The following is a 13,345-nucleotide window of genomic DNA, read 5'->3' as shown; positions in this document are numbered from 1 at the left end:
TGCTTCGCAGAGAGTCCATGCCAGAGCTCAGAGTTCAGCATGGGATGGAGTTGAGAAGGACTTGCAGGTAGCAAAGGAAGAGGAGAGAGTGTGTGGGTGGCGACTGGACAAAGCATTCTGCTGGAGTTGACCCAAGCTGTGACTATCATCATCAGGCCATCTACTTACCCTAGGTATTCTCCTGTATACAGACCATGAACCAGACCTCTTCCCAGTAAAAGTGATGCAGGCAAAAATGTGACTGTTATGCTGTATCTTGCCTTTAAATGATGCGTGAAGTTGTTGATGGGTTAAGGGTTGCCTGTAATGCAAGACTGTACAGTGTGTTTTCCAGCGAATTGTAGCCTCTCAAACAGTCTTCATGACTTTAGGTAGTGGTACCTATGTCTGTTCAAGAGATAAAATAAAACACTCTGCTGTAGGTCACACCCGAGACTACTCATTTTTCCTCTTCTCTCTCCTCTCTGAAAGGTATTCAGGAATCTCCAGTACCAAATGGCCATTCTCTCCCAAGCAGAGATTTTCTTCGGAAACAGATGCGAGGAGACCTTTTCACCCAGCAGCAGCTAGAAGTGTTGGATCGTGTCTTTGAGAGACAACATTATTCTGACATTTTCACAACAACTGAGCCCATCAAACCAGAGCAGGTACTGTTGCAAATACCTCATGTTTTCCTGATGTGCTTTCCACTGGCAGAGATCTGTTTGGTGGACATCACCAAAAGCAGACAAACATGAAAACAGATGTCTTGTCAAGCTTGTTTCAGCCAAGTCCACGTTAGCCATTAAAGCCTATTAAAAAATCAAGGAAAACACTCATTGTGCAAACATTAGAAGTGTTTGGCTATGAAATGACACCTGATCTGGACCTTTGCAGTTGCATCAAATGAATCTTTAAAGAGCACCATAGCTTCTGACGTTTTTGTTAGATCAAAAGAAGGCAGTGCAGGTAACAAGGAGAAGACTTGCAAAACCCAATGCCTAATTTTGATTCACAGTGAGCATGATCGTGGACACAAATCAGATTTTTGTATCCAGAAATGGCTTATTAGACATGTAACTGGCCATTTGCTGAAACACCTGATTAGTATGTGAAGGTAAATTAATTACACCTATGGATCTGCAGTGTGTTTGAAGAGGACTTGGCACAAATATTTCGGAAAAATTTCCATTTTTGCAGGCATAGTATAGAAGCACCTGAAAAAACTGATGAGCTATGTCTCTCTGTGTTCTTCTTCTTGGGTGGCAGTATTTAATTTAGCTGCTGAGAAGGAGGTAGAAATTAATATAGTGCTGTCAGCACCGATATTGGTCTAGCTTGCTACTTAATGATGTATTCAGCCATTAATCTTCAGTGTTCTTAATATCAGACATGCTTTTTAGCAAGGTGGATGGACTTTTTAAACACTGATTCCCCTTGGAGGAATCTATACATTTGAGGGCCATAGGAGATTCTCTTACAGCAGCCTGCTACCATTGTGGCTTCAGTTAAGGAGTGTGTATACTTTTTTTTAAAAATGACTTACTTAGGCTGAAAATCCTACAGTAGAGTAGGAATTCCTCATTCCTTTAAGGTCATCTGTTATTTGTTGTTTCGTTCATAGAGACATTTTCTTTTCACCACCTTTTGCTGTTTTTGTTTTCCCTGATTTGTGTGTGCTGCAAAACTCTGCAGATCTGAACTCGAGCTGGGAAGAGATGGGAAGTGACACCATCCGTCTCTGGAAGGTGAAGTGGCCTTCACGTACCACTAGATGGTGGTTATCCCATCCAAACACGGGTGATGCTGGAGAGGGCAGGCATCGTGCCCAAGGCTACGGCAAGCCTTTTCAGCACTGGTCACTTAGGAGTTGTGTCTTGTTAGATCTGTTCCTGCAAAAATTTTACAGGCCAAAATAGTCACTGCAAAGGGAGCAGTGATGGGAGGGGACTTTTTATTTGGTTTTGTGTTCCAGAGCCTCTTTGTCATGGCCAGCTTTAGCTCATGGAGGACAGTCCAGCAATGAATGAACATTTATTCAGAGATAAACTTTTACTGGTTTTATAGGAAGAATGGGACATTTGAATAAGGATATTGCTGAAGTGTTATCCCAATGATCAAATACGGGTATGTTTTGCTCTTGATGAAGAAAATTCTAGGGCGACATAAGGAGTTATGTCTAGAATGGCTCTAAGCAGCTAGATTATTAAAATTGGAGATATGCTGCTGTTAATCTGATGAACATGATACTCCTTGCATGCTCTGGGAAGTCATGTAAAGTGCTGGGAAATCTGGCATTATGAGGTTCAAAAGGTACTCTGCAGAACTGCATTGCCTGGCATTTTTACATGTAATTACAAAAGAAATTTGTAGCTGCTTGTTTTCATTTAGTTTGGAGTATGGTCTTTGCTTTTGGAAGGCCAGACCATGGTTAAGAGCTTGCAGATATTTGGGGTCAGCCTCTGCTTTTTGATGCTATGTGAAGGGTAACTTTCAACATGACCAGATGAGATCTGTATGACTTGTTGCAGCTCACAAAGACGCTGTACGAACCCCAGCCCTTACAGAAACAGTCTTGTCTCACCTCCTTGGTGAGTCAAGCAAAGCTTGATGCTTTGTCATGATGCTCAACCAAAGTGGAGAAGCTGTCTGCATCTATTAGTAAGGCCAAAGAAATCAATGAGATATCAAATACTGAAGATAATAATGATGTGCCTTGGAAAACCAGAGTTGTCCCTGGATTAGGTTGCTATAGTAAAGCAATATCTGCTTGTGACATTTGTCCGTCCAAGTGGTGCTTTAGGAGCTAACTCAGTGGTGGAGGTATGGAGCTTTAAGCTCTTTTTGTAGAGAAAAACATGGAAAATGTACTCCACCCCATGGAGACAAGATGTGGGAAGAAGAATGGTGTGTGCTGCTGACCCACTGTTTATCCATTTTATTAGAAATGTGATCCAGCAGCAGCCAGCTGAACATCACTAATTCTGGTTCAGTACAAAAGCTTACTGATGGGCCAGTACTAATCACATGAGAAGGGCTCCAGGTTTTTCATTGGAGTAACTGTTACTCTATAGCCACTGTAGATCCCTTTTCCTTCCTGTTTTGTGGCTCCTCTCTAAGTCTTCCTCCTTACTTCTGTGCTCAGGGCAGGCCCTTGGCAATGGTGAGGGGGAAAGAAGTCTCTCCTGCACAGCACAGTATTTGCAGCCTCATAATGCTTTGTTCTTAGATACTGCCCAAAGTCCTCCTGGTGCATTTTCTGCACAAAATTTGTCCTTACCTTTATGAGTCCATTGCCCTCCATGTAGGCAGAAGGGATGATGGGCTGTGTGGGAGTGATTGCCCACCACTGTGTAAGTTTTGAGTACTTCAGATCCGCTTCCTTCAACTTCCCATCTTGATATTTCCCTCAGTTAACCTGTATAAAATGGAGGCTCTGGAGTTATTTATAATCATATGACATGGTTAGAACATGATGATAATAACAATAAGATTGTGGGTTCAGTTCCTTACTTATGAGTTGGAGTCAGTGATCCTTGTGGGTCCCTTCCAATTCATAATATTCTGTGAATCTGTGAATCTGTGCTGTACTGTTGACAATAATCATATTATTGTCACATCTTTCATATTTGCTGTAAATTATGGCATCTATAGAGGAACAGATACTTGTCTTTGGGGAAGGGCTCATACCATGTTGAGAGAGAAGGCAACCACTGGACAGCAACAGGGAAATAAAACATCAGACTGTCCTTTGAGAGAAACAGTGATGATTGTGAGTGCTGGGTGAGGCAGGGATCTCACTGTGTGCTCCCACCATTAAAGACTGTCAGATGTTGTGCATTAAGGGGCAGAATTAAGGCATCAGCTGTTACTTGCTTTGTTTTGCAGCCTAACACACAGTGGTGCAGCTGGGCACATGCACATGTGTGCTCCGCAGCACAGATGTGTTTCCTGCATGTGTGGAGCATTGAAAAGAGAGGCACTGGCAGAGGGAGCCAGGGGCTGAGGATTGTCTGTGCAAACAGCATCAAGTCCTTTCATGTCTATATGTTGTGGGGAGAAACCATGACATAAAGTCAGTACCCAGAAGCACTTTGGCCCACCTTACAGAGCCATGCTATAAAGAAAATTCTTCGCATGTTTGTGCCCTTTTGTGCTCATTTTCTGTAAATAGCCCATGATTAATTTGCACTGTCTCCAAATGTCCATGGAAAACTGATTTTACTTATTTCTGGGCACAGGTAAGGAAATGCACATAGTATGTTTGCAACAGCAGTGTTGCACTGCCATTCTGTACCAGCTCTGTGTGTCTTATCCATCCAGAAGGAAAATGCCTGTAATCATGTAATGCCAGACCTTGGAAAAGGAAAGCCTTCATGGCAGCTTCCATTCTCTCTGTGCTCTATGTGTGGATGGTCCCTGCTGCTCCCCAGTGTGTTGGCTCTGCAGTGAAGCCTCCCTGTTCACAGGGAAGGTTGTTGGTGTTGCCAGCACCCCAGATCCCCTTGGAACAAACCAAAAGGACACAAGGAGTGGCTGGTACCTGCCTGCCTGCGCTGGAATTGTGTTGTGCACCTATATTGGTGTCAGACCAGCCTACTTCAGCCTGGCCTCTGCCACAGGCAACCCCCTGTTATTCACAGTCACTGCAGTGACAATTCAGACTTATCCAAAACTGGTGCTCATCCTGTGCAGAGAGTTGCAACACTGAGTGGCAAAATTTTCCAGTGTCTATTGTCCATTAAGACCTGGAGGAACTGGAAGCACTGGTTGTACTCAGAAAACCCTTCTGTGTGGCTGTGAGGGTGGATGTCCTCCAGTGCCTTCCTATGATTCCAGCCGGAAGGATGTAGGAGCTCTCCACAGCATCTTTGGGAAGTTGCCCCTGACTGGCCAAGCCTGTGCCATCTGTTTTGTGAACTGCTGACTCAAGCAATTCTTGAGTCAAAGCACTGACAAAGACAGGAGATGTTCTTGGAGACCACGACTCAGGAAAGTCAAGGAGACCTGTGGATTTCAGATATATGAGGCTGGACAAGAGCAGGAAAGGCCCCCTGAAACAGGCTAGGGGCAAGCCCACTGCTTGTGGACCAAAGTGCTTGTGGAGGCTGTGAGAGCAGGATTAATGCATCTATGGGTGAAAAATGCAGGGTGAAGGATATACAGCTGGATTGGCTCAGTGGGAGAGACAGTGCGTTAATTTTCTCAGAATAAAGTAAAGAATTATCCATGCTGGATTTCTGTCCACAACAGAAATGGAATCTTTTGTACTTTCAGTTTCACACGAGTCTAATCGAATACTCATTGAAGCCAAGAGGAATATTTCTATTGACTTCAATAAACTTCAGATCAGGGCCATAATGAAGCATAACATGATGTGACCAGATTCAACACTATGTAGGTCACCAGCTTAGAAGATAACTGCTTGCTGCTAATAGGACATAATTCCTAGGCCTGTGCTGGTGCTTTCCCACTGCTTTAACCTAGAACTAAATAGAATGTCTGTTCTCAGATTGATTTCTGGATAAAATGTACATATTCTGTGCTCATGTAGAACAGTATACATGTAGTAACACAGGTATTCATGACACAAATAAACATGCAAATAAATGTGGATCTGTAGATAGGCACAGGCAGATGGAATTTACGTAGCTAATGGAATTTGGGTAGCCAAGGAATCCCACCAAAACTACTTATGATTTGGAACAAGTGGAAGAATTGCATGAAGTTGAAACCTGATGCCGAGAGAGTTGCACCAAAGGAGTTCTCTGAATTGACCAAGTGAGAGGCATAAACTTCTTTTCAAAATCTTCAGATTTTGCTTTCTGCCTAAGAATGCTCCAGCTTTGAAAGACAAATCTTGGGGTTTTTTTCCTAGGAGCAGCTGGAATGCAACTTTTGAGAGGAGCAAGACGCGCAATATTTCCCTTACAGTATTGGAGTTTGATCTATGGTAATAATGGAAAATTCCAGTAAAGACAGAAGGTATAATCCATTTCGATTTTAAGAGGACTCACTCCTCTTAAAGTACAGTTATTGGAGAAGCAGAAGGAAGGAATGACTCTACTAAAAGGCATCCCTGCCAGGGGTGTTGAAATGAGATGATCTTTAAGATCGCTCCCAACCCAAACCATGCAATGATTCTATGAACTGCAGGACTGTATGTTTGGTCCTGGTACCCCGAGTATGAGAAATACATTTTTCCTTAGGAAACATTTGGGTAGACAGAAGCTGTCAAACATCTGAAAATTCTCTGACACTTTTATTGAGAAATGCAGAGCTAATATTTGTTTGTGTCTTCCCAAAATTTCATGTTGTCCAGAAACAGTGGAAATTATGAAAATTATTCATGGATAGTTTGAAGAACCAAATATTTTCTCAGTCTGCCACTTGCAGGAAAGATTTGAGCATTCCAAGGCAAGCTCTTAACCATGGCTACATTACATGGTGTAAATTAAAAAACAAGTTAAAAAGGGAAAGGAAACAATAATATGTGGCTCAATAAATGTACACAAATATAAACCAGATAAAAAATAAGGACAAAGGAAGAGGTGAAGCAGAACCTAGCAATGCTCTGCCAGCTCTGCATGAGTCCAGGCAATAGCGGATAGGAGGACATGGAGTTGCAGGGTGAGCAGCCTGAACTATGGTGAGATGCACCCCCAGCTGTGCCAGAGGCGGTCAGAGTTGTTGATAAGGGGTTATGGGACGCAAGATGGTTTTGTGAGTGGCTGTGTTGCCCCCGTGCTTCCCCTCAGGCCACCCTGCTGACAGCCCATGCCCAGCAGCAGCAGCTGGATGGGCTGCCCTGGCTGCTGGTGCCTGGTTAGGCCAGGGGCTGTCAGCGGGCACTACCTGCTGTTCCTCAATCTGCTGACCCTGTGGTCCTCTGTACCCACAGATGAGAGAATGAGGGAGTGGGTGCTGGCAGTGCAGAGAGGAGCAGGGAGGAAGGGCAGTTTTCTGGCTTTTACCGCCGAAATATCCCCTGTTCCAGGCCATAGCCTTACTGGTGGGAGGGGAAGAAAATCCCAACTCTAAAATCAAGCCTAGGAGAGCACATCAGGAGACAAAAAACCTTCCCATATTTACTCTCAGTAGACTATCAAACAACACCAGGCTATTAATTTGGCTTTTGAGTCTTCACTAAAGCCCATAAAAGCGCACAGTTGTCAAATGGAGTTCATTTTAATTTCCTTTCAATCACAGTAAATTATTCAGGTGATAAATCAGCTGGGGCAGCCTCCTGGCTGTAATAGAAACCCTAATTCCTGGCTAATTATCCAGCCCATTGCTGCCAGCAGATCAATACCCCTACCGAATGGAAAGGGCGTGGGGTCCAGGCAGGCAGGATGGCGGAGGGACAGCAGCTGGGAGCACAGGCACCCATGACCCCTGCCCTGTGTGGGGGCTGTAGGGGAAAAAGCTGTGCTCCTGCTGGTCGGCAGGATGTGGCAACTGGCCCTTTGCTGCAGTTGTTGATTCCCTGAGTGCTGGGCTTTGCTGCTCATCCTCATGGTAGCCATGTCAGGGGGGTTGGGTGGTGTGGGAATGAGCTGCTCCCACCTGGGTAGTGCGTGTGTGTGCTGTGGGAGTGTACCCACACCTACTGCAGCCCTCTCTGCCAGCCAGTTGTGCCTTTGAAAGATTACTCAGAAGGAAATCTCAGGCTGGCAATATTTTTTCTTGTCCAGTAGAGCCTTTCAGTAATAGTAAAAACTAAACAGGTAAACAAAAGATGAGAGGACCAGTGCTCAGCTATAACATGGAGTGCTTCACTGGGACAGAGCAGCAACCTCTGGGAGATGGCAGTGGTGCTTACCCCCATCTTCTTGCATGAGGTGTTTTTATCTGGAGCTGCTCCATGCACAAAGCAGTTTGAGTCTCAAGACCATGCTGTCAGCTCCTGTTTCCAGTTCAGCATCATCAGGTTAGTCTGCGGAAGTGTCTGATAGAGAGAGCTCCCCCATCTGTCTCAGATGCTCTCATGTGACGCCTGTGCTCCTGTAGAGGCTGAAGCCTTCTCAGGACAGTGTCGTCTCTGAGCTCTCTGTCCCTACATGTTACTGCTGGGGATGAAGAGGGATGCATCTTCTCCTTTGGCTCTCCTCTGGTTTAGATTGAAAAAGGAGAAAGAAATCTGCCATAGTGCTTCTTCCTGCTAAAATCAACTCTTGTTTTGAGTGGAGAGGCTTTTCTTTTAAAATAGCAGTAGAAAGCACAGCTCCTTTGGCCAGTACTTTCTCTTTGCATACCCGCTCCTTTGCCCTTCCTTGAGAGCCTTTTTTTGTGCACGAGCTTCTGAAGACACACAGAATTTTGTGTGTGTGCCAGCTTGTTGTGTCATGTTGTGTTGGGTGGTGACAGTCACAGCACGTTTTGTTGTATGACACCTGTGTGTATACTCTGTGTGACAGTGGGGCTGTGGAGGCGTAGAGCTTTCTGGGGAAGGAGCATGACAGGAGCCATGTATCCAGCAAATATCTTCCTGCATCAACATCATCCTTTTGAAAAGCAACCCTGCAGCTTTCAGGGGCAGCTAAGGACGTCTGGAGTCTGGAATTGAAGTGGCTGGTCTTTGAGCAAGGAAGAGAGGTGGGAAGAAGGGCAGGTGGATAATCCAGGTCCACTCTCCTGTCTGGCACAGAGATGGGGACACCCTGCATACCCACTGCAGCTCCATGCCCAGTGGCCCTTCCAAGAGGTCCCTCCTCGTAGAAGCAGGTGGAGACCAGCTTTATCTAGAAGTAATGGGCAACCCAGGGTCAGGATTTCTCCTGCAGACTTTTCCAGAAGGTGACAGGGAGCATTTCCTGCAGTCCGCAATACCTTGGGAGCATGACCATGCTGAAGAGAAGCTGCTGGTAGAGGAGAGAGATGGGGTTTCACTGAACACACTCTGCAGTCAGTGCAATGAGACCAAGAGTACTTTGGGGTGTACTGTTACTGTGGGGAAGAGTAACAATACACTCATTTCAGGGATTTCAGGGTGATTTTGAAAGAGTGGAGCTCTCCTTGTGCCTGTTAGGGGGTTAGGGAAGCCTCAGTGATGGCTGGAGCTGATGCAAATGATGCTTCTCTCCTAGTCTGAGCATTGGAATTGCTGGGCTATGCTCCCCAACTCACATAACTCTGTCTGGGGACTATCTCTGTCTCCAGGGTGGCCAAGTGTGAGTCATTTTCCTACACGGGGGAGTCCCTGTCACCTCCTCCTCCCTTTGACCCATCAAAGATGAGGAATCCCAGAATACCAACAGCTCCTTTGAGAATTGCATTGTATTCCTGGTTTTAAACATCCCCTTTTTTCCTCCTGACTGCTTTCAAATATGAATATATGTAAAAATACAAATTCACAAGTTAAAGGAGAGGCCAGCCTTACTGTGGCTTGTGCTCCCACATCTCCTTTGTCCTTGTCTCTTTTCTCTTTGCTCTGCATAAACTGGGGGGTGTCTTCCCCCTGGCAGGTTCTTCACATTGTGCACAGGCTTGTGCAAAGATAATGTTGGTGACATGTGGCATGCTCATCAGCTGGCAAAGGCAGACCAGCTCTCCCCAGCTCTGGAAGTTCCTCAGGGACGAAGGTGCTACTGAGGAGAGTGCTGTGTGTTTTCCCTGAGAGCCTGATGTCTTGGTTTGAAAGACAGGTGTTTGCAAGGAAGGCAGAAACCTCCCTCTGAACAGAAAAAATATGACCTCCTTCCCTCCAAATTACTATAACTGTGCAATTAAGAGGCTTTCAGGCAAAGATAAGGGAAAAGGAGTTCTTTACTAGTTCTTTACTAGTATGTATATGGATCACAAGGCAAACAAACAACAGTGGCAGCAACAACAAACAACACCAGAGACCCCGGGACCCCGCTCTGGGCTGCGGCACCTTCCCCTGCGGTGCAGTTCCAGGCACGGCCAGCAGGGGGCGCTGCTGGCTCCGGGCCGGGCCCTGCCGGGAGTCCCCCGCGCCGCCAGGGGGCGCTGTGGCGCGGCCGCGTCTCCCTCAGGCGGTAATGGCGGGCGGGCGGCGGGAGAGAGAGAGACACGGCTTCCTTTGCAAATCCCCAGGGACAGCCGGTGTCACTGCCCCTCTGGGTGGCGAAATGGGCTGCAGCAGGAACCTCCGAGTGGAGCTGGGCCGGCAGAGACGGGCACACCCTGGGGTGGCAAAGGAAATGTATCAGGAACTCCTGAGCTGTAGCAGGAGCCGCAGGAGTGTCCCGGCAGCAGGGCTGTGGGGTCACACCGCAGTGAAAAACCCGGAGCAGGGCAGAGGAACGGCGGGGCTGGGCAGTGACAGCCAGGCTCCCAAACACGGCCGGGAGAGGAAAGGGGGGGAAAGGGGCTCGGGGTCCCGGCGTTTCCCTGGGACACCTGAGGGGATGGTGAGGGATCTCACCCAAGGGAGATCGGGTGTGAGTAAGGGCCCAGTCCAGTGGCCACTCCCATGAGCAGAACCTCACTCACAGTAGGAGAAGGCAGCAGGAGACAGAACCCCGCAGTAATGGTGAATTATCCCCACAGTGACCAGAGCCTCTCCCCCTTCCAATGTCCAGAGTGAGGGAGTAAGAGGAGCTGAGCCCAGTCCCTCACACCCCTGCCAAAATCTCACATTATCTCTGCCCTTCCGAAGCTAAACCTCCCCCCAGGTAAGAAAGTCGTCAGCTGCACCTTCCCTCACTTTGGCCATTTTTTTGTCTCTTAAGTACCAGTCTTACTCTCTCTTAGCAACAGTTGGGACAAAATTCCATGAAAGAAAGAAACAAAAGGAAAAAAACCCAACCCACAACACCTCAGGAAAATGTTTGGAAACTGCAGCCATAGCACCATTCCTGTTGAGTAATGCTGAAAGGGGATGTTTTTCCAGACATCAAGTTTCATTTCAGTACCTTCCACCAACTTTACAGCCAGAGCTTAGTGACTGCATAGAAAACAACATCTTACAAAGGCAGCGGGTGATCTCCAGAAGATTTTCCATGGCTTCTAAGTGTGACAGAGAGGTAGGAAATCTAAGAAAAGCTTGCCCTACTTGTTACCTTGACAAAAGTGTTCTGTCAATTTCTTTGAAATTTAGGAACTGGCACGGAGTAATTCTGTCTCTTTTTTTATTGTGTGTTTCACAATGAATAATTTCTTTTTTAGTTTAGAGAGTTAAACAAGGCCCTTCACCAATATCAGACAATGTCATGTAACAGCACTAGTTGGCCAGTTATGTCAAAATTGCCCAACCTCCTTAAGTCTAAATTAGCCACACAAGAGAAGGAAGGGCAACTGTGAGTGAACACATCTACCTGTTGGTTAAGTAGTGCTTGACCCATTCAGATTGTGTTAAAGGTGAAGGGCTTGCACCAGTATTTGAAGAATGGAACAAGACTTCTCTACTTAGTCAGCAGTAAATGTCTGGATCCCACAGGCTCTGACAAATTTCAAGTACATTTTCCTGTCTCAGTTTGGAAGTCACAGTCGTTTTACTGCCATTCTGGGGGCTTTCTCTAAATCTCTCCATCAGCTTATAATCAACAAAGATGGGAGTATGCTCCCTTGAAGAACTTGATGTGCTAAAACTTTTCAGAAGGGGCTAAACTCTTCATGAAGGTGCACAGTGAAACATGACAGACAGGGTCATGAACTGACACAGGAGAGGCTCTGCAGGATCCGAAGTTGTGCAGTCTCTCTCTGTGGTGATTTTTAAGACCCACCTACGTGAGCCCCTGAGCTGCATGGCCTGGCTCCATAGCTGGCCCTGTTTTCAGGGATCTCTGAAACTTCTTTCCAACCCAGGTCATACCACTACCTTGCTGCTCATTCACTTTATTCATTCCAGTTGTGATGATGTCTTTAAGGAAAACCTTTGTGTGGCTACAATGAAAAGTGTGGTTAGTGTGGAAGAGCAGCACTGGTTCACCCAGTGTATAGGACAAGATGGAGGGTTGTTTAGCATGCAGCACCAAGGAGTCTGAGAAGCTTGCTCAGTGCAGAGGCTGGATTTTCAAAAGAATGCCATAGTTTTGGGTTGCCTTTTTATAGTATGGGGCTGAACAAAACAACCTCCACCAGTGTCTGAATGATGACAAAAAGCAATTGTGGGGCTAAGCCACTTTCAGACAAAAGGGACTGATTGAAAATTCTGCTCTGCTCATATGAATAGTGGCTGCTTAATTTTTTTTGCAGCAGAATTTTACAAACAAACAAACACACACCCCAAAACCTGAAAGGAGAGAACTCCTGCATTAAGAGAGTAGATTAACATGTAGGGGCATGATTTGTTCCTCTCCCCCCAAAAACAGGATGAAATAAGGGCAACACTGGAGAGGCAAGGGCTTCTCTTATAAAATCCCCTTCAGGGTTAGGGCTGACCTGAGGTCCAAGCCAGTACAGATAAGTCAGGCACAAAGGGCTGAGGGAAAACAGAGTCCTGGAGGTGATGAGTAGATTCCTGGAATAGGAGCTATGGAGTGAAACCAGGCATAAGAACTGCACTTGTCAGATGCTCTGTTGGCTTGGAGTATTCCACTGGTTATTAGGACCACTCTAAATAATTGAAACACAGGATTAAGTAATGAATTAAATTATGTTACACAAGAAATTATCATCAGATCACGTACCTGATGAATTGCTTTCAGGCATTGTCAAACTTTGAGGCTTGGAAACAGTAGGAGATTTTGTTGATTGCACAGCCCCTGTGTCTGTGTTTTTGTGCAATTGGTTCTTCTCTGGTTCTTGTGACTGGAGATGAAATTTTGAAAATATAACTCCAAACACCTCTCTGGCATAAGAACTGGAATAGCTTTTGGGTGGAAGAGGTGCTTAGGTAATACCTGTTGGGAAAGACAGGAAAGGAAGGCCTTATGGATATGATTGGTAAGAAATACTGGAGATATAAAATCTGTGAGTGAAATAGAAATGAAGGCCAGCTTTGAGATGTAGGCATGGCAGGCAGGAAGACTGATTAACTGGAGATAGGTTGAAAGACAGAAAACAAAAGGACTCAAGAATGCAGTCCATCTCTACCCTGCCAAGGCATCGAGGAAAAAGTAGATAAGGAGAGTAGTCTTTAGAGTTTAGAATGTAGGATGAGATGGTAGTTTAGTAGTTCTCATAGGCTGGATGCAAAGTTTGTAGGTTTTGTATCTTGCGCCAGTTGGTCACTGTGAATTAGAATATTCAACACAAAAGGAGATATAATGTGTTGGAACAAGGTCCTTACTCTCTTACTCTCTTAGCTCTTACCTTCTCCTCTTACCTCTTGCTCCTTCCCCTCTTGCCACTCTCCTTTTTCCCTACTTTTTCCCCTGTGCTCTATTACTTCTCTTGCCTCTTCACCCCTTCTCTTGCCCGCTCTCTCCCTCTGCTTCTTCTACCTCCCTCTCTCCTACTG

At 45.8% G+C, this 13,345-nt stretch overlaps 1 protein-coding gene across 1 annotated transcript in view; it reads left to right on the top strand.

The window, feature by feature from the left end:
* Positions 1 to 474: 474 nt before the first annotated feature.
* PAX5 (paired box 5) overlaps positions 475 to 13,345 on the top strand; it is an 81,113-nt gene continuing 68,242 nt past the window's right edge. The window contains exon 1 of the mRNA XM_066339294.1: positions 475 to 647. Within this exon, the coding sequence (XP_066195391.1) occupies positions 537 to 647 (111 nt within the window). The 5' untranslated portion in view covers positions 475 to 536. The remainder of the gene's footprint in view (positions 648 to 13,345) is intronic.

The sequence above is a fragment of the Sylvia atricapilla genome, chromosome Z, assembly GCF_009819655.1.
Source record: "Sylvia atricapilla isolate bSylAtr1 chromosome Z, bSylAtr1.pri, whole genome shotgun sequence".
Taxonomy (NCBI): domain Eukaryota; kingdom Metazoa; phylum Chordata; class Aves; order Passeriformes; family Sylviidae; genus Sylvia; species Sylvia atricapilla.
The sequence above is the reverse complement of the archived record's forward strand: the minus strand, read 5'-3'. Positions and strand labels throughout refer to the sequence as shown.